Source organism: Macrotis lagotis, chromosome 3 (assembly GCF_037893015.1).
Source record: "Macrotis lagotis isolate mMagLag1 chromosome 3, bilby.v1.9.chrom.fasta, whole genome shotgun sequence".
NCBI lineage: Eukaryota > Metazoa > Chordata > Mammalia > Peramelemorphia > Peramelidae > Macrotis > Macrotis lagotis.
The window spans coordinates 213,204,666-213,226,813 of NC_133660.1; the positions used below are offsets into that span (position 1 = coordinate 213,204,666).

General features: G+C 33.7%; 1 protein-coding gene across 1 annotated transcript in view; it reads left to right on the top strand.

Moving 5' to 3' along the window:
- EVC (EvC ciliary complex subunit 1) overlaps nt 1-22,148 on the top strand; it is a 128,929-nt gene that overhangs the window by 24,272 nt on the left and 82,509 nt on the right. Inside the window, exons 6-9 of the mRNA XM_074229805.1 lie at nt 1,289-1,387; nt 4,931-5,068; nt 12,456-12,614; nt 17,087-17,303. Of these exons, the coding sequence (XP_074085906.1) occupies nt 1,289-1,387; nt 4,931-5,068; nt 12,456-12,614; nt 17,087-17,303 (613 nt within the window). The remainder of the gene's footprint in view (nt 1-1,288; nt 1,388-4,930; nt 5,069-12,455; nt 12,615-17,086; nt 17,304-22,148) is intronic.

The window sequence follows — 22,148 nt, forward strand, 5'->3', positions numbered from 1 at the left end:
TATGAAGAAAGCAATATGATACCCTTTGAAAGGTCTAAAATAATATTATAAGATATAAAAATCTGGAGGAAAGCAAGTATGTAAATCAAATTTTTCTAAATAAATGTTTTATTGGTTAAAAAAATATTTAAAAGGTGTTCTTCCTGTCCCCACAGGAAGAACACCTTTTAAATCATTTTTAATCCCTTAAAAAAAGACAAAAGAAAATAAACAAAATCACTAACTATATGTCTAATTCCACATCCATGAGATATATGTCTAATTCCATATGAATGAGGTCCACCACCTCTCTGCACATATTTTCATTTCATTTCGGGGTTTTTTTAAGATATGAGGTGGTAATTCATAGGCATTTTAAATTTGCCTTTTTCTAATCAATAATGATTTAGAGCACTTTACCAAGTGACTTTTGAGAGCTTTGATTCCTTTTTTTTGGAAACTACCTGTTTTTTTGACCATTTATCATTTGATAATGATTTATATTCTTAAAAATTTGACTCAGCTCTCGATAGATTTGAGAAATGAGTCCTTTATCAGAGAAACTTGCTGTAAAAATGTTTTCCCACTTTCCTGCTTTCCTTCTAATCTTGGCTGCATTGATTTTGTTTGGTAAATATTTTTGATTTGATATAATCAAAATTATCCATTTTCCATCTCATAATGCTTTCTATCTCTGGTCAAAAATTCTTCACTTAATCTTAAATCTGACAGATAAAATTTTCCATATTCCCCTAATTTGCTTATGATATTGCCCTTAATGTTTAAATCTAGTTCCCATTTTGACCTTAGTTAGACCATGTGATATGTTTATATCTAGTTTCTGTCATAATGTTTTCTAGTTTGTCCAACAATTTTTGTCAAAAAATAATTTTTTTGGTCCCCAAATCTTGGATCTTAGTATTTGACCAACACTAGATTATCATGGTCATTTACTACAATCTATAGTGTACCTAATCTATTTTACTGGTCTCCTACTCCATTTCTTAGCCAGTAACAGATTGTGTTAATGACAGCTGATTCATAGTACAGTTTGAGATCTTGTCTGCCTTCCTTTATTTTTTTCAATGATTCATTTGATGCATTTGACCAAATTTTGTTCTTCAAAATGAATTTTGTTAATATTTTTTAGCTCTATAAAATAATTTTTGATAGACTTTTTAAACTTTCACTTTCTATGTCATAGCTTTCAGGATCATAACTATAATGTTTTCCTTTTAAAAATCCAATAACTTTTCTACAAAGATAAGTAAAAATTTGTCTTGAATTATTTATTTTTCTCTTTTGATAGATATTTATCCAGATCCTAAAAATGTCCCTAAATGATATTCTTCTGAAGAAGAAAACTGGTGATGATTTGTATCAAAAGATCATTTCAAAACAAGAAATGGTAAGAGTTACAACTTAACATACAAAAAAAAAAATTACAGCTCCCATTGCTCTTATTTTCAGCAACTAACATATGACTAGTGAAAGCTAAATGAGCTCTATTATATCTGGAATTCTGAATATGAATGGAGACAACATATTTTTTATAGATATGTATTTATATCCTTTACATATAAGAAACTGCTTGATAATATATTCTGTAAAATATCAATGACTGCTAAAAAGATCATCTATAATAGGTAATAACAATAGTTCTAGAATACAAGGAAATGGTTCAAATCCTACCTCTGACTTTTACAAGTCCTTTAAATTCTTTGGGATTAAATTTACTCATTTTCAACAGGGAGGGATTAGACTACATGACTTTTCAATTCCTTCCAGTTCCCAATCTATGATCTTTATAATCCTATTCATTGTTTGTTATAGTTTTATATGACATTTTTCTTTTTAAATTTTATGTCCAAAGTTGTAATGAATCCAAGTTGCTGATTGATATGATAGAGCACTGGGTTTGGATTTATGAAGACTTGAATTCAAATAAGGACGTAGACATTTAGTAGCTAATGATTCAGGAATCTACCTCATAAGGTTATTGTGACAGTCAAAAGAACTATCAAGAACTGGATAAACCTTGAAGTTCTGTGTAAATATTGCTATTATTAGCATCTAATTATTATTTCTTGGTGCAAGGAGCTCTCTTCAGTCACATATATTAGCAGTTCTTCTGTAACTTAGATTCTTAAATTAGTGGTTAAGTAACTTGTTCATGGACCTTAACCCAGTATCTATCAAATTCATCACTTCAGCCTTAGTCTCACTTATTCCTATGTAAGTCTTCTTTCCATTCTACCATCATGCCCAACAAACTAAAAAAAATAAAACTTTTTATAAGTATATCATTTTCTTTGTGAAACTTTAAAATAAGCCATTTTTTCAAGCATAAACATTTAATAAACATAAGACAAACAATAATTTTAGAAATTTTGCGCATTTCCCATTTTTACTGATGATGAGCTAGCTACTAAGTGGCACTCTTGAGCCAATGAAAAAAGATCAGAAGAGATATCAGAGAGTAGCAGAAGGAATGGTGCTCCTTTAAAGACAGAAGACAAAAGGTCTAGGCTCAAGTTCTCCCTCTGACATTCATTAGCTTATTGATCTTGGAAAGTACATTTTATCTTTCTAAGACATTCTTCACTCTTAATGTATACATAATATGCTCAATACTGTGGTTAAAAAATTCATAAATTGTATCAATGTGGGCTGCTATTAATATATGGGGGATTTATGGGAAGCAATACAAAAATCTCACAAGATGACAAGGTGTGGAGGGGTTGTACCCCCTCCTATGATACTCCATAGAGAGAGTACCAATACTAATGAAAACACTGATCCAGCAAAAGGAGACATAAATATGAGGAAAACATGGTGTATTGATTCTTATAATGACCTCTTCTTTCATTTCTTACTCATTTTTTGATAAATACCAAACTTTGTGTTTGTGCTCATTTTTTCCTTTACCCATGATTTTTTTAATTAAAACTCTGGGGGAAAGTTGCACTACATATAAATATGTGTGTGTGTGTAGGCATGTTCATGTGTGTGGTATGTATAGATATAGATTTTTTTTCCAAAAAAAATTAAATTAACCACAAAAAGACAGTCATCATTTTTTAATAATATTTAGAAGCATGAAATTAAAACAATACGAAAACAAGTACTTATTAGAAATGGTGCCTTTCTCCCCCCCCACCTCCCTTTTTTTCTTTCTTCCCCAAAATCTAACTTAGGGATATATTCAGTGGGTGCTCCATAAATAGAAAGGTTTTTGGTAAGTTGGAAATAATCCAGAACATATTAACATCACTGATTCTTATGGAAGAAATGGCATAAAATGAATCACCAATTATGTGTATGACTTGGAAAGCAAGTGGGCAAGTCATATTATGAGTGCAAGTAATAATAGATGGACAATTTGTGTGCTCCTGGTTTCCATGAAATAATAAAAATTCAGAGGAATAGGAAAAGAGTTATAAAATAAAATGGGTGTCCCCCCAAGTCCCATTATTTTACTCTGTTATAAATAAAGCTTGCTTCTCATATAAACTTAATGTATTAAATGTTAGTTATATATACTAGATATTTCAGAGTTGCAAAGAATTATAAGACATGATTCCTGCCCCCCTGGGACTTCCAGTATAATAGTTGAATGTAGCATCACATAGATGAGCATAATGCAAAAAGAAATATGCTAGTAAGAATAGAAAAGAGTGCTATACGAAGGTTAAGAAAGGAAGAGCATCCTTCTGATTTAAGCCTAGTTATGTATACATTTCCAATGAACATATACATTGACTTTGATCTCTAATAACATCAGTGAAAATTATTTTAATATTCTATATTTCACAGGATTCTCACAACTCTAGAAAGTAGGAATTGTAGGTATTTTTATCTCTTTTCCAGATAAAGAAACTGAGACTTATCAAGATTTAGTAAATATTTCATAAGTCATATGAATTTTGATCTAGTGTTCTTTCCATGATGTTAAGATACTTTATAGTATTAAAGTATAATGAAAAATATACCCTTAGTACTAAGGGATGGTATCCAGTTGTTTTTAGAAATCCTATATCAATTCAACTTGGTGGCACATCAAGTGCTAGGCCTGAGGTCAGGAAGACTCATCTTCCCAAGTTCAAAACTGGCCTTAGACACTTAGTGTGTGAACCTGGTGAAACACTTAGCCCTGTTTGCCTCAGTTTCCTCATCTGTTAAATGAGTTGGAGAGGTGTCTCTGCCAAGAAAACCTCCAGTAGTATGGAGCAGATTTAAACATGACTGGAAAATAACTGACATCTGACATACTAGATGACAGAAATGATGTAAAAATATATTTACAGAGGGTACATAGCAAATTTGGGAGTTAGAAAGCTTGGTCTTAGTCACAATTGCTAAAATGAAAAGAACCTACAACTCAGAGTCTTGAGTTCAAAAGAGTCTAGGTTCAAAGTTCATCTCTATTAGATTGGAAGTTTCTTGAAATCAGGGACTATCTTTTGTTTCATCTGGCATCCTCAGTACTTAATGCAGCAGACATTTAAGAAATATTTGTACCTTATTATGAATATTGTTTATGACTAGCTATCTGACTATGAACAAGCTAGTGATTGTCTCTTACTCTCAGTTTCCTTCTCTGTAAACAAAGAATGTTTAGGCTAAATAATGTCTTGTCTCTTTAAAGTACATTATCTCCTGACTTTTACTAAATGTGTGGCCTTGAATAAATAACTTTGAATCACAGATGCCTTCTTATATGTAACATGAGGGTGAAAATGTATCTATTTCAGAAAATTTTTATGAAGTAAATATTTTGTAAACCTTAAAATGCCATAGGATAATGAGTTTGATTAAAAATATTAAAACCAATGGGATGGATAAATAGCTTTTTGTGTTACAGATAAGATTATGGGGAAAATATTTGTCTTCTGATATTCAACATGTTTGTTGAGGTTCTTAATTTTTCATGCTTTATTTTTATTTTCAGGATTTGGAAGAATTAGAAAAACAAATTCAGTCCAAATTATCAAACACAGAAATGGTGGGTGCTGGTAGTTCTGAATATTCCACACTGGAGGATATTGAAAGGAAAGAAAGAGAATACTCAGAACATATAATAGATAATGTACGTAAAGAATTTTATCTCCTTTGCAATGATTACAATATTTAAAAAAAAAAAAAACTTTTCCCCCACTGGACAATTAAACTGGTTAAATAAAAAGGACTAAGCTTGAAAGCTTGTTAGACACTTTCCTTCCCTTTAGGGATTTATTTATCTGATTTCCAAAGGTAAGTGCTAGAGAGGGTATAATTAAGGTTCAAAGATTCACAGAAAAAAATTTGTTTAAGTGTCCTGTCCTTTGTGAGAATCTCAAATTACTCTTTTGTAATTCAAACTGGAAATTGTTGGAGCTTTCTCTGATAATGCCAACTCCTTCTTGGGATAGAGAAAATTCCTTCTGGGTACTTTATGACTGTAGACTCTTCTTGAAAAACTGGATTTGAAGTGGGATGGGGGAGTGAGCAGAAGAGGTACAGTGCTCTGAGATATGCTGTATAGTGGAAAGAGGATTTAGATTAAGAATAAGAGGCCTGGGTTCAAATTGAAGCTTCGTTTCTTATCTATTTAATCTTGTAGCTTTTCATAATGAGGAAGGGCCACTCACTCTTTCTGGGCTGGCTTCACTCCAGACTCCCCTGAAATGGGTAGCTCCCAGAGAAAGACTACCACTACATGGTGAGAAGGGAAAGGAATAAAGATTTACAGAATGCTTACTACAATTCAGATACTTTGCCAAGTGTTGTTTAATAGTTATTATCTCATTTGATTTTTACTACAACTCTGTGAGGTGAGGTACGTGTCATTATTACCACGATTGTACAGTTGAAGAAACTGAGGCAAACAGGTTAAATGATCTACTCCTGATCACTCAGGATTCCCACAGCATCCAGCCATCCCCAGAAGTCCTGCTTCCCATTCATTAGGCCAAAAGGTGAAATGGTTCTGGAAAAGGCAGTGAGAAGGATGTCTTTGCACAATACTCCCTTCAGTATAATAAACATGGTTTGTCATGTCCTCATATATATAATGACATGGTCTTCTCTGAACCAGAAGGACAACTAGTAGTATCTGAGTCCAGATCTGAACTCACATTTTTCTCACTCCAGTCTCAGCATTCTATTCACAGTCCTACTTAGTTGTGACAGAGAGAGAAACAGACAAGGAGAAACAGGAGAAAGAATTTCGGAAGTTCAGTTTAGAGTATGATCACTACCTTCAAATTGGAAGAGAAGACAGACATTGACCCAGATGTGGATCCCATTTGACTCTGGGCAAGCTGGTTCATCACTCTTTACCTCAGTTTCCTCATTGATAATATTCAAAGATATGCCCATAATATTTCCAAGGTCTATTCCAACTTGAAAATTCACAATTGCAAAATTGACCATGTGGGGCTTTCAGATTACTACTTTGTATGCATGATTTAAAGCAAAGTTAGCAATTACCAGTCCATGACTGGTATAATGGATATAATTGGGCTCTTTGTTCTGTAAAAATCTTTACAAAGCTAAAAAAACTGACCTCAGCCCTGACACAGTATGCCATCTATTGATAGAATTAATAATTGGTATTGAGGGTTCAGTTTCACTTAAATATACTCTTTCACTCCCTTTAGTGGCTCACCTCTAGGGATTGTAAATAGTGATAACCACAATGTAAATGCAGCAGTTCAAACAATGAAGATATAATTGCAGTTTTCTTAACATATGCAACCTTGTAACTTTAAGCATTACAATATTGAGTTATTCCACTTATGTCATAAAATAGATTTAAAATAGAACATGGAGTTTGGTATCTGTGATTAGTTTTTGGTTCAGTGAAGGCTATTAGGACTTTTGTGATTTGAAAAGTTGAGGATACTTGGTTTGATTGAATAGTAAGAGGAAACATGCTACTCATCTTTTCTTTGTTCTTAGAACTTAGAACTTATGTATATTAGAATGAGATAAAATCCATTTGATTTTGAATGAATCAGTAGTGTGAAATGGCAAATAAAAATGGTACTGAGATCAATAGAAGTCTACTACCAAGGGCAAAAGACATGGGACAAATATGCTGTTCTCTGTCCCACAAGACCCACAGTTGAAGTATTGAACTCAGTTTTGGATATGACACTTAGTAAGTACATTTATAGCCTGGGATAAGCCTCCAAGATATATGGAAGGGCAAGGAGATTGCCACCATGGCAATCAAACGTTGATTAAAGGAACTGAAAATGGACAGCCAGAAGTTTTGGGAAAAGAAGACATGGCACTGACTTCAAATAGTTAAATGGATATTGGGTAAAAGAGAATTTAGATCTGCTAAGATCCAGAACTAATAATAGTAAGATAGAAAAGGAAAATGTTGATTCAATGGAAGAACTGAACATCAATAAGAGTGAATCAACAGTGTAATTGCTACTTCTCTATCAGAATTTGAACCACTGGGTCATTGAAAACAAGCTATACTCAATGTAATAAACTCTAGAGGAATCAGAGAATTGGCCTATTCTTCAGAATTTACTGAAACTGAATTTAGCTTATGTTGATAACATAACTTCTAGTTTTCTGATATGCCTATATTTTCCCCCTCTTATTTGACTTGTTGTTCAGTTGTATCCAATCCTAATACCCCATTTGGGGTTTTCTTGGCAAAGATACTAGAGCAATTTGCCACTTCCTTCTCTCATTTTAGAGATAAGGAAACTGAGGCAAACAGGATTAAGTATCTTGCCCAGAGTGACACAACTAGTAAGTTTCTAAAGCCAGATTTGAAGTCAAATAGTTGAATATCCTGACTTCAGGCCAAGTTCTCTATCCAATTTGCTACCTAGCTGTTGTGATTTCCTGGGACATTTAAAAAGCCCCATGCTTCAATATTTTTACAGATAATGAGTAAACTTATTGCCAATTCAAAGGAACACTTGCCAGGAAGAGTATTTTATAGCTGAATCCCTCTACTCTGTTCCTAAAAACAGAAATAAGAAAGAAAGCACAAGGGATCTTTTCTTATCTGTCATGATACCTCTAATTTTACCAAGGTATGACACAGAGTTGTACTCATAATTTAATTTCTAATCCCCTTTGACATTTTTCCTTCATGATTTACTTACAATATGTCAATTAAAATATTTTATTAAATGATGTGAAATTTACCTGTAATAAATAATAGAACACATTTCTGTGGTCCTTTGAAGTTTCCAAAATTCAGTTTTGAAAGTAGCCTTGTGAGGTAGAAAGTACAAGGATTCTTACCACAATTTTATAGGAAAAGGAGCTGAGACTGAGAGAGGTAAGAGACTGCCTAGGATTACATGGGAAGCTGGGATACAGACCAAAATCTCAAGACTCCAAATCTGTTCTTCTTTTCCATTAGACTGCATTTCCCTTGGTCCTCTTTGAGAATGAAGGACAAGTATCATCATTATCATCATACTATATTTACCTTGTAGAGACCAGATTGAAAGACTTCCTTTGATACTTCTCATTACACTACTACTGTTGCTACCAAATAAACCTGTATTTGACCAGCATCTTAGGATTTTTTTTTGGTATCTCCTCAGCAGTCTCATTAACTTCTCAGTCATTTAATAATATCAACCCAATCCAGTGAAGCATACACTAATTTTAGTCACCCTGATTCCCAGATAGGTTCTCAAAAAGGAAAAGTAAATTAATTCATGTTTTATTTCAGGATATTTTCTGGTGAATTTTGGTTGATCTTAACTAAAATATATTTATCATGAACCCATTATATTCTAAAGCAGGGAGTTCTTAACTTGTTGTCTGTGAGATTATTTTTTTAAAAATATTTTAATAGCTAATTTCAATTTCTAAGGTAAACAACTCGTGTGGAGAAGGGAATTCTTGAATCTCCACCAAATCTCAATCAACTATGATTTACAGGACAGACATGCCAGCCACCCCAAAGCATTAGGGAACCCCAAGGAGGAAATGGGAAGTGGTATGCACCAAAAAAAGTCAAACCACCAGCACCTTCACCACCATTTCCCTTCAGATCTTAACAGAGAAAACCCAGGAACCTGAGTGCAAGAGACTTTGGAAGAGCAATGCTTCTAGCAGAGCACCGGAGTCCATCATCCTGGGAAGCAGTATCTGTGGAGCTTCAGTCTAGAAATTGCCTCTGTTGGTGCTACAACCTCAACTTTTGAAAAATCAGAAAAGAAATTACCTGCCACCATATAGTTCTTATCTCTATCAAATGTTTTTATCAGTGGAAGTGACTTTAAGAAGAAGCTGCTCTCAAGGACCATCTGACCTTTCCATCTGATCTTTTCATATATGTTGTCATCCTCATCAAAACATAAGCTCCTTGGGAACATGGACTGTCAGTATTAATTTCATAGCATTAATACAGTGACTTGCCCATTTTAAGCACTTTAAAAGTATTTATTCACTGATTCCTTTATTGTATGTAATTGTTCTCCCTAGTATTATTCTGAGAAGGAATCCCTAGAATGATCAGAATTCCAAAGGAATCCATGGCACAAAAATCATTATAAACCCCTGTCCTACGGATATTCCAATGTTCCAAAAATATGTGACTTTACTACGCTCCACCAGTACAGCTGATAGACCCATCTCTTAAAATTCTAGCACATTGTTGTTTTGAGGAGGTGTCTTCTGGTGGGAGTACTAGTATTGTAGAGATGAAGATTTTAAATACTCCTAATATCTTGATTTTGTTATACGGGAGCTATGTGAACAAATTCTATATGATATTGAGGGAGGTACAAAGAGTCATGTCAGTTCCTAACAGGGCAGGGTTGTTTTTGGCTGCATTTGGGAAGGAGTTAGGAATAAGGAATGGCTTCCAGGAAGAGAAGGCATTTGAACTGAGCTATGAAAAATAGAGAGTATTTAGGAAAAAGTGAAATGTGCTATTGAGGGAAAAACATAGGGGTGTGAATCTAGCTAGAGCCTTTGGGTCAAATCTCATAACTCACCATTAATTTAGACTAGTCACTTCCTCCTCTAAGTCTGAGTTTTCTCATTTGAAAATCTCTAAGAATCTTCTCACCTACAAGGTTATGATGTTATTTTTACCGAGAAACTAATAGAGTAGGAGTAAGGCATGCTAGGTGGAGGGAAGAATATAAATAAAAGCACAGAAGTGACAAGTTAGAATGTTTAATTCAATTCAATGGTCATAGAAGTGACAAGTTAGTATGCTTAATTCAATACAAGAGCATTTATTGTCCCCAAAATCTTCAAGCGAGACATATCTTTCCAGTTTCCACACACATTTTGTTCCACTCCATGTTCTCTTTATTCAGTGATTCCTTGATTCTTTGTACTTACTCTTCCTGTATTCTGATGTATTTTATGCAATTAAAATGCTATCTTGAAAAGGGATTCCTAGGACTGACCAGACTTCCAAAGGAGTTCATGACACAAAAATGATTATAACCTCTTGTCCTAGGGATAATTCAGTGTTCCAAATATATATGCCTTTGTTGGTCTCCACCAGTGCAGATGATAGATCCATCTATTAAAATTCTAACACCTGGGGAGGGAAGCAAGATTAGGGGAAAAATTATAAAATTCAAAATAAATAAAATATTTAAAAAATATTCAAGCACCTATACCCAATCTTTTGAGGAAGAGTCTTCTGGTTTATATTGCTATACTTTCTCATCTTCAAACAACCCATCATCTGCTTAGTGCATCTCCCTTTTCATCAGCTGTTCCTGGAATACTCTTTCCCTTCCCCTCCATCTCTTAAAGTCCTTGATATTTTTCAAGACTCAATTCAAGCAATACCTTTTATGTTGAATCATTTCTTCCATCCATTGACTACTCAGACCTTCTCCCTATACTGTCTATATCTATTTACCAATCTATCTGCATGTTGCCTATTCTATTAGGATAATGTGAAATTAATAAATGCTAAATGGTTGATTGTTTGAGGGTACTGTGCCAGGACCTAGAGATTAGATAAAATGAAAATCCTCTCCCTCTAGGAGTTTACATTTTAATTGAGGAAACTGAGGAAATTAGGATAAGTGTTTGATTGTGGGGACATTGACTCCATCTTATGATTCAATTCTGGACCTAGCTTAGTATCTATTCAATTATGGGTCTAGTCCAATTGCTTATTGCATTGTTTGAACCTAACCTAATAACTGTGTGGGATATGCATCTCCTTACCCTTAACTAAGTATCTAGATTATGCTGACCAGAAAATCAGTCAGATTCAAAGATTGATGCAAGGAATTTTCTCTCAATATAACATCTTAAGCAACCCATATATCTTATCTGAAAACTGACCCTGTACTGATCAATCTGTTATTACTTTCATGTTCCTTTGATTGATTACAAACACTTGGGGATGAGTGGTACACCTCTATTTCTTAATTCAAAGAATGGCACCTGTCCACTCTCCCTCTCTCAACTTGGAAATTCCCAAATCATTCCTCTAATTAGAAATCATATTGCCTAATTTATATTGTTTTCTTTTAATTAATTGGCCTTATTTTATTAATTGTTTTTAATGTATAAAATCTCTCCACCCTGTATTCAGGGCCCAGACCTAAGCTGAGGAGGTCTGGCCCTGGTTTGTTGGGCATTTGCCATACTTTGTTTAATAAATCAATATGCTCAGAAAATCAAGCCTTTGGTTCTTCAGTCATTTCATCTTTAACCTGCCACATAATGAAGAAATAGAACATCTATACAGATAAATAAATAAATAAATAAATAAATAAATAGACAAATAAATGAATGAATGAATGAATAAGTAAATAAATGAATAAACAAACAAACAAACAAATAAATAAATAAATAAAATAATTGGAAGGTGAAGGAAGCCCTAAATTATAGTGCAAGACTGATTAGTAAATTAGGAGTCATATTGCCAAGTCTCATTTCACAGATGTAAAAACTGAAACTCATACAGGTTATGTACCTTACCTAATGTCACACAGGTCACAAGAGATAGGGGTGGAATTTCAACAAAATGAGAGAAGTTCTCAGATTCAAAGTCACAGGTATAAGCTGGAAACTATAAATATAACAAAAAACTTTGTTCACTTTAAAATAATGCAGAATTTTCTGAAATAGTTTCTGTGAACTTTGATCCATTTGCTGATGTCTATACTTATTCCTTTCAGATCAGAGCTTTTAATAACAATGTCCCCTTTCCTTAAGGTCTGAATTAATTTGAATATTTCAGCTGTATCCATCATGATACTTTCTATCCTTATCATAAAGGGTCTCATTTTCTGAAACAAAAAGCCTTAAAACTGAATGACAAAATAATAAAAATCCAAAGGGTGGTGTGGACTGCTGAATAAAATACTACAACTTAATCAACATAGAATTGTATACTAATATGCACATATTTTAAGATTTGTATTGTAGAATATATAATTTTTTTATAAATATTCGAAGACAGCATGTACACAAGTCATCACTCTTCTCTTTGGTTTGTCACTTTCATTTCACAGATGGAAGCCTTCTGGAAACAGATGGAAAAAACCCAGCACTTTCTCCTAGATCAATTGAAATGTTTAAGTACCAAAGTAGGACAGATCATGCAGAATCTAACTGAAAGAATGATTGTAGCAGAAGAATTATTAAGTGCCTCTCAGGACTTACAGACCCTGGTAAGTATGAAGAGAGTGGGAGGAGGAAGAGGGGAATTCAAGTCCCAGAAACCTCTCGTCCATCTGACTATCTCATGTTCAATAAGGAGGATGCCTCGAAAGAGTACCAGAATGACTGAGTGACCTGTGGGGGGGGTGAATGTAATTGCATATTGTTAGTGTAGTGTTATCAATGGCTTGTAATTACTTAATCCAGAGTGATTAAAATGACTTTTACTAAAATAGCTTAACAAAAGGACCACCTCTCTCAAGGGAAGAAGGATGCAGTTTGAAAAGCTTGTTCCTCTCCTTTCATGCCAATCATTGGCTAGGGTCACAATCTAATTAATACAACCCTCCACCATACTTTCTCCTCACTCTGCTCATTATTCTAATGAGCACAGGGGAGAAACAATGACCTTCTTGAGTAGGTGCAAAAGACAATAATACAGACACTCATTCCACCTAGGCAGGCCTAGTGTTATTTCTTTAATCTTTTGTCTTTCCTTTTGTTTCCTTCTCTCTCCTTCTTGTAAACAGGTTGGCATCTTTTTGGGTTTCTACAAAGATTAGACATCCTGGATTTTGTAATGTATTACCCTCACAGACATCTGTGAGATTCTTGTAATATCCTCTCAATCTTGTGGAAACAAAACACTTCATTCTTTCCCACAGTTTGTAAGAAATGACAAATAGGAATAGTTCAGGAAAAATGAGGAGATTTGTACGAACTGATGAAAGAAATTGGCAAAGCCAGTGGTGCTTTATACTGTAATAAAATGAATGAAAAGGACACCAAAAAGAAAGGTAACTCTTAATGTTTGCAAGAAATGACTATTAGCCCCATTGTATAAGAAATATGTAAGCAGAGAGGCAGAGGCCAAATCACACAGAATATTACATAAAATTGCTAAATAAGGTCTCTCTTTTTGATCTTTTTTTTTTGCTTAGCTGTGAGAGATTTTAAAATGGATCTCTCACACACAGAATATTTCCTTGAAGTGGGCCTCCATGGCCTTGGGAGGGAGAGACATGTGCAGGTACCATTCACAATGAGAGATGCTAATGATGGCATTGCTCCCTGTGCTAATGTATCCACAGAGATTTGTAGGGATGGATGGATTATCCTTGGGAAATTGAAAAGATCCTTTGTCATCCCAGCTTTTTTTCCTAGAAACAAAGGCTCATATTTTTGATAACAAAATCCTACTGATGTTTCTGTATGGCAATGGAATATGGAATATCATCAATGAAGAATAACAAAAATGAGGAGGAAAAAAAATAGCATCAGAGAACTGTAATGATAGGAAGAAAAAAATGAGCTGGTTATATGATTATATTAAGGGATGATGGAGGATTTGACTGTATCAGTGATATCTAAGAGATACCAGAAAGAGGTGAGGAAGATACTAGGTGGATCTCTTTTTTTTCTTTTTTCTTTTTAATTTTTTGCAAGGCAAATGAGGTTAAGTGGCTTGCCCAAGGCCACACAGCTAGGTAATTATTAAGTGTCTGAGGCTGGATTTGAACTCAGGTACTCCTGACTCCAGGGCCAGTGCTCTATCCACTATGCCACCTAGCTGCCCACCCCCCTTGTTGGATCTCTTGGGAGAGTTTATGAGAAGATGTGGATGTAAGTTAAGAACAGTTAGGTGACAAATTAGATAGGAGAGTGAGTGACAGCCCTGAAGTCAGGAAGATTCATTTTCATGAGTTTAAATATGGCCTCAGATACTTACTGGCTGTGTGATCCTGAGCAAGTCATTTAACCTTGTTTGCCTCAGTTTCCTCATCTGTAAAATGAGAAGGAGAAGGAAATAGCAAATCACTCCAGTATTTTTGTCAAGAAAACCCCAAATGAGATAATGAAGAGTTGGGTATGACTGAAATGATTGAGTAAAAATTGGTATGAATCATACAAGATGGGCAGATAATGCAGTCTGCATTATTGGAGGAATCTCTTGACAGTGTGATCATAGATTCTATTCAACATTTAGTATGATAGTATGGCATATTGTAAAGAGTGATGAATTTTGGGTCAGAAGACATGGGTTCCATTTATGATTCTGCTATTTATTTCTCATATGACCTTGAATAAGTTAAGTAATCTCTCTGGCCCTCAGTTTCTTCATCTGTAAAGTGAGAGGATTGTATTTGATGACCTTTAATGTCCCTTTTACCTCTAAATATAGTAGTACTGATGGAAGAACTGTCACTTTAATCAGTTCTTTTTATTCTAAATTTATTTCTGTTCTAAATGTTCTTTCCATTATGTCACAACAGAAAAGGGACAGACAATTTTTTTCATTTTACAGTTGAGGACACTGAGACCAAGAAGGATGAAATGATTTCTCCAAAATCACATGGCAAATAAGTTCCATTATATTTGCAGAGGAGGCAGAAAATCATTCATTTCATCCAAACATAAATTATAAGAGGGTAAGATTAAAGAATGGTCAAAAAGCAGTTCATTGTATCCAAGAGTAGAAATCGTCAAACAGGAACTGTTTTCTCTTTATTCGTATCTACAATCTAAGTAAGCACCCCTGATCAGAGCAACTGATCTCAAATATTGGTTTTTAAGTCTTCAAATGTGACATTATAGAGGGAAAAAGTATAACATTCAAACCATCTGTACCTAGTTGAGTTGAAAAATATTCTTATAGGGCTAAGTAAATTTTTTATATAATGTGGTGTATCCCATAGACATTTCCCTACATTTCTTTGAACAAATTATTAGTTCATTATAAAAGTATACCCAGATGCTGAATTTCTAAAAATAAATTTTTAGATTATATCCTTTTGCTCTGTGTAATGGGATATTTTTCTATTGTCTATTAGACTAAAAAAGATACCCTTGAATGGAAATAGTCTTTATGTTAGTGAGAGTATGCTACTATGCATAGAAGTTGAGGGAGGGAAGAAAAATAAAAGAAAATTATATGATAATTTTATTTTACATTTAAAAGGAATAGCAAGTTGTACATAATAGTTATGTAGTTTCATATGCAATCATCTTTTTTCATTTCTACTATATTATATAAATGTCTGTTTTATTTCTTAAATTCAGAATAAATTTTTTTAAAAAGTGATTTTTCTAAAAAAAGGGAAGACTGAGTGACTCAGGAAAATAGAATGTATTTCATCAGTCTGATACTTCTAATGAGTGAAGACAATGAATTTATCATTTGAACAACTTGCTCTTAAAATTCTTGTGTTTAAAGGAACTATATATTTACTTATGAAATATTAAATTAAATATGAAATATTAAAGTTCTCCAAATTTTATCTATCTTAGCTTTATTTTTTAATTACCTTTATTTTATATTCATCTCAAAATGACTTCAAAAAAGAATCTCCTACCCTAACAAATAAGAACAAGATAGCAAACAAAATCAATGCCTGGCAATGCATGTCTGTGTTCACTCTCTGCCAAGAGGTGGGAGCCATCTTTCATCACCAGTCCTCATAGATTTAGAGCTGATTCTTAGAGGTAAACTGATCCAATTTTCTCATTTTTAAAATTGGGAAATTGAGGAAATATGATTTATTCAAGGTCACGTAAGTAGTTACCATGCTGTTACTCCCTTAATCAGAATTCTGAAAATTTTCAAATTTAAAAATAATATTGAAATTCTTGCATCAGTTTTTTCCTTCTGATACTCCTTACTTTGCATCATTTCATTGAAGTTTTCCTAAGTTTCTCTGAATTTTTCATATTTATCATTTAATAAAATTCAATAATATTAAATTACATTCATATATTCCTATTCATTCAACTATTCCTCTACTTACTTTGGGCTCCTACTTTCTACTTTTTTGCTATTTCCAAAAAGACTATTATAAGTACTTTGTACATATGGACTTTATATCACCTTCCTAGGCTTATTTCCCTTCCCTCACAATGAATGATAGCCAATGAAGTCCACATTTTGTTACCTGAATGTCCTCTGTTTTCTCCTAGTCTTGTGCCTTGGTATATTCTATCACCTTAAATCTTGAATACCCTTGATTTGTTAATTTTTTTTGCTGCTAAATTAGCTAAACTTTGCATCCTACCCAGTATATATTTCATTGTGCTCAGCATACAGATGACATTTAATAAATATTTACTGTGGTAGTTTCTTGAAGTATTTCAGATATATACAGACTAGATGCTGATAAAGTTTAAAATAATCATAATTATAGCTTACATGTTACCAGTGCTTTAAATTTTGGAAAATACTTTAATATATCATGTCATTTCATCCTCATAATAACTCTGTTACTATAGATGCTTTAATCTCTATTTTAATGATAAAGAAATTGAGATTGAGAAAAGTTAAGTCACTTGCCTAGGGTGACATAGTAAAATTTTGAGTTGGGATTTGAACTCAGATCTTTTCAATTTGCAATTCTAGCCACTATTTTGCCAAGTTACAAGTTACCTCTCAAAGTTGTCTAATAAAATTTTTTGTTCAATTTCATGGTATGCATTTTTTTTTTATTTCTAGGACATTCAAGAGAGAACAGTGGGTTGGGAATATATGGCCAAAATGATCAACTCCTTAAAATTACAAATTCAGGATGAGACCAAGTGTCGGTTGACTGTAATTTCCCAAGCATTAGATTCGTTAACTATTGCAGGGAAACTCTCAGTAAGACAAAAGGAAGAACTGCTAACACAATTGCACAAAGCTTTTTGGGAAGAAGTGGAACATTATAATAATGGTAAGTAACTCAGATTTGACTGGCCTCCGAAATGATGTTTTGGTGATAAAGTTCAAATACAACTTGAAAACTGGTAAATTTTTTAAACTAAGAGGGGAAAAGTAGTTTATTTCTATGTTGGAGTGATAAATACACTAATCGGTGTCAGAGTGCAAAAGCAAAAATAGTAATCTCAATAGGGTTAAAGCAATGCTTCTTCTTAAAAAACCAATTTCCTGATATCATTTTCCTAGGTTCAATGGCTATCTGACATGTGGATTCCAAAATTTTGTCTCTTGTCATTCTAAGTCCCTTTTTAAAATATAATAATTATGTCTGTCATTTAAGTTGTTCAGACAGAGATTCACTGTTGACCACTTTGTCAAGGATCACAGAGTTATAAAGTTTGATTGGACCCCAGAGGTCATTTGTCCAACTAATCAGAATCTTCTTTATAACATACATGAAGATCCTCAGGTGATGCTTGGACGGCCACATTATAATAATGGTAAGTAACTCAGATTTGACTGGTCTCTGAAATGATGTCTTGGTGATAAAGTTCAAATATTGGTAACATTTTTAAACTGAGAGGGAAAAGTAGTTTATTTCTGTGTTGGAGTGATAAATACACTAACTGGTGTGAGAATGCAAAAGTACTTTTCCCTCTCAGTTTAAAAATGTTACCAATATTCAAGTTGTATTTGAACTTTATCACCAAAACATCATTTCGGAGGCCAGTCAAATCTGAGTTACTTACCATTATTATAATGTGGCCGTCCAAGCATCACCTGAGGATCTTCATTGAAGGGAAATCAGCACTCTACAATGCATGTTCAATGAAGGCCTAATAAATAAACTAATGAAGAACAAAATTTATAAATAGTTAAGCTTTCTTCCTATGTTCTTCAGCTTCTGGGGCTTTTACAACCAATTTTATTGTTAAATTTACATATCCCCAAATAACTATATTTCAGACATAATTTTGATGAACTAATTTCCAAACTAAATAATAGAGAAATTTGTTCACATGAGAATTTGACCAGTTGTTTAGAATTCCATGCAACTTTAACTTTCTTTAAAAAAAATCAACATTTTATTTAGAGTGTAGAGCCTAGAATATATCATATTATAATGCAGATCATTTTGCTGAAACCATATGCTCTGGTCCCAATCCAGTGATTTCTAAGCTTGGATTTGTACTCCTTCAAATGACAGCTCATTACATCTGGGCAGAGGTGTCACAATAAAATTAATTTTAATTCATTTCAATTTAAAAATACCAACATCTCATAAAAAAGTTTTCTTTTTAATAAATGATTTTTTTTGCCATTCAGTTAGAATTTCTAAATATGTATTCATGTTTTCAGCAGGAAACAACTCTCCTAACCCAGGTATCTCTTCATGCAACCCCACTCCTTTTTATTATTGTCTCTAGATTGGTCCCAATCTTTTTCTCTGAGCCATTATTACTACCATGTCCTTGACTAGATACTGAAATCATAATATACTTATGTGTTCAAACAAAAATCTTCACTTAGGTGGGTCACAGGGAAATATGTAGCTCTGTTTTTCATTTTCCTTTGTAAGGTGATAGCATTCTTCTTTTTAGGTCCCCCTTGTAGTGTGAGGTTGACCCTTCATCATTCTCTTAAGATTTTGGAACATAGTCTGTAACAGGTTCTACCAAGTAGTAAAGAGAGGATGAATCAAATAGTGGGGTCAAGGAGGTGGGGAGAAAGGGGAGAGAGAGAGAGAGAGAGAGAGAGAGAGAGAGAGAGAGAGAGAGAGAGAGAGAGAGAGAGAGAGAGAGAGAGAAAGAAATTACTAATGGGGGCAAGACAGCAGTCATCAAAGATTATTAAGTTGAGTCAATGGAAGATTGACCCACATCAAAAAATATCAGTTCCCTTCAACTTTTCAAATATTAATCCAAATAGCCTATTCTTATATATTACAGCAGGTCACATTTATAAAAGTCTTTAAGGTTTCTGTAGATCTTTCTTAGCAATATCTTATGAAGCAGGAAAGCTAGTTATTCACATTCTCAAATTATAAGTAAAGAACTAGGATTGGGTCAGCTAGGTGGTGCAGTGGATAGAGCACCAGCCCTGGAGTCAGGAGGACCTGAGCTCAAATCTGGCCTCAGACATCTAATAATTACCTAGCTGTTTGACCTTGGGCAAGTCACTTAACTCTATTGCCTTAAATAAGTAAGAACTGGGATGATTTTAGGCATTTCTTATTTTGGTTAGGGAGGAAGGGGGAGAAAATATAATTGTGGGATGGAATGGGACATGACCTGGGATTTCACTGATATAGGAAAACTCCCACTGAGTCAAGTTAATCTACCAATGCAAGTCTATACTTACTATTTAATTTGTAATCTTAGAGAGTTGCCTAGAACACTGGGAAGTTAAGTGAACTCCCCAATATCATAGAAACAGTTCAGACCAAAGCTTGAACTTCAATTTCTCTAACTTGCCAGGTCTCTCTCTCCATTAATCCAAGAATATTGGAAAATTGTGTACAAAATTACCGTAATATATGAGTGTGCATATATATATACCTACATACATAAGTTATGTACATTTATCACATGTGGCATGTATATATAAATTATATATATAGAAATATATTTAGATAAATACATTTGTAAGTACATATATTTGCTGTGAAAGATGGGTCTTTTTTCTTAAAATAGTATTTTATTTTTTCCAATTAAATGTAAAGGCAACTTTTAACATTCATTTTTTAAATAAAATTTTGATTTCCAAATTTTCTCCCTTCCTTCTTTCTGTCTTCCCTGAGATGGTAAGAAACTTGATATAGGTGATATATGTGCAATCATGTAAAATATATTTCTATTTTGAGTCATGTTGTATAAAAAGGAAAAAAGAAGGAAAAATGTGGAAAAAAAAGAAAAAAATAAAGTGAACACAATATGATTCAATCTGCATTCCAACTTTATCTATTCTTTCTCTGAATGTGGAAAAACATTTTCCATCATGACTCCTTCTGAATTATCTTGGATTAATGTATTGCTGGCAAGAACTAAATCAATCATAGTTGATCATCATACAATGTTACTGTTGCTGTTTGTATTTTCCTGGTTCTGCTCATTTCACTCAGCATCAGTTCATTTAAGTCTTTCCAGGTTTTTCCAAAATCCACCTGCTCCTCATTTCTTTAATGATGTATGATGATACGTTCATATATCACAACTTGTTCAGCCATTCCCCAAATGATGGACATCTCTTCATTTTCCAATTATTTGCCACCACAAAAAGAGCTGCTATAAATATATATATTTTTGACCATATACGTTTTCCTCCCACTCCCCAGCCTTTTAAAATCTCTTTTGGATACAGATCTACTGGTAGCATTGCTGTGTCAAAGGATATGTACAGTTTAATTGCTGTTTGGACATTGTTCCAAATTGGAAAGTCAGGTCTTTTTAAACCTGGCTTTCAATTCAAACGAAGCTACTTTTTGTTCCTAGGTATCTCTTCATGATTGTCCCTTTTTTTGTTCTCTTACTGAAATCTTGATTACAGACCACTCTTAGGTTTTACATGAGGCTGATGTGGGTTAAAAGCACAGACTGTACGGTAAGTTTGCACAAGCAAATTAAACTGATAAAAAAAGAATATGTCAGTTTGCCACTGTTGCCTTTGTGCAGTCCTGACTGTCTGCGAATTGTTGGGTATTTAATCTTGTTTATTCTCAGCAAGAAACAAATTGTTTGTCACTTTAATGAATCCTGCTGTAGCTGAAATATTGTGTGACAAGAGGAGCAGCTGTGAGGCAGAGGTATCGTCATCCTCTCTCTTTTTTTTATTCCCTCTTTCTTTCCTACTCTTTCTTTTTAATTCTTTCTACTTTTCTCTCTTCCTCTTCTCTTGTTCTTTCTCCTCTCTCTTGCTCCCTCTAAATGCACACAAAAATCCACCCTGTCTTTAATGGATTAAAATATCATGTTGTCATCTTTGGTCAGAAAGAGCACTGGTCTTAGAAGTGGAGAATCTCAGTGAAAAACCAACCTCTTCCCGACTAGCTGTTCTATCATATGTCATGCCATGTGTAACAAGGGAATGATAATAATATTTGTACTAACTGCAAGGATTCATGTGGTGAAGTTCAAGCAAGATCATACATACATATATATATATATATATGTATTGTCTGAATATAAAAATTAAAATTGAACTTATTGAATATAAACAGTGATTGCTGTTATTGTTAATTATAACAGATAAGGAGCATCTAGGTGGTGCAGGATAGAGCACTGGCCCTAGAGACAGGAACCTAAGTTCAAATCCTGCCTCAGACACTTAATAATTACTTAGCTGTGTGACCTTGGACAAGTCACTTAACCCCATTGCCTTAATAAATAAAATAAAAAATAATAATAACAAATCAAAGGAGTTAGAGATGGATTTAGATCATCCTGTCTGACCTCTTCATTTCCTAGATGAAGCAAAAAAGGCCCATCATTTCCCAAAGCCATTTAGACAGTAAGTAGCAGAACCAAGATTGAATTCTTTGACATCAAATTCTCCTTCTCTTATCATCATACCACAGCCTCTAGGAATGATTTCTCTCTCTCTAGCACTTTATGGCTTACAAAATATTTTGTTCACATTTACCTGGTATGGCATGATATACTGGAAAGATATATAGCTAAAAGGTCTACATTTGCATTCCAACTCTTCTGTTTGTGCCATGACCAGCCAGTTACTTTACTTCCCTTGAATCTCAGGTTCATTCTCTGTGTAATGCATAAACTAAACTAGATTATCTCAAAGTTATAATAATACAAACACCCATGACACTAATAGATGAATAGTAGAGTATTATTTTGTCCAT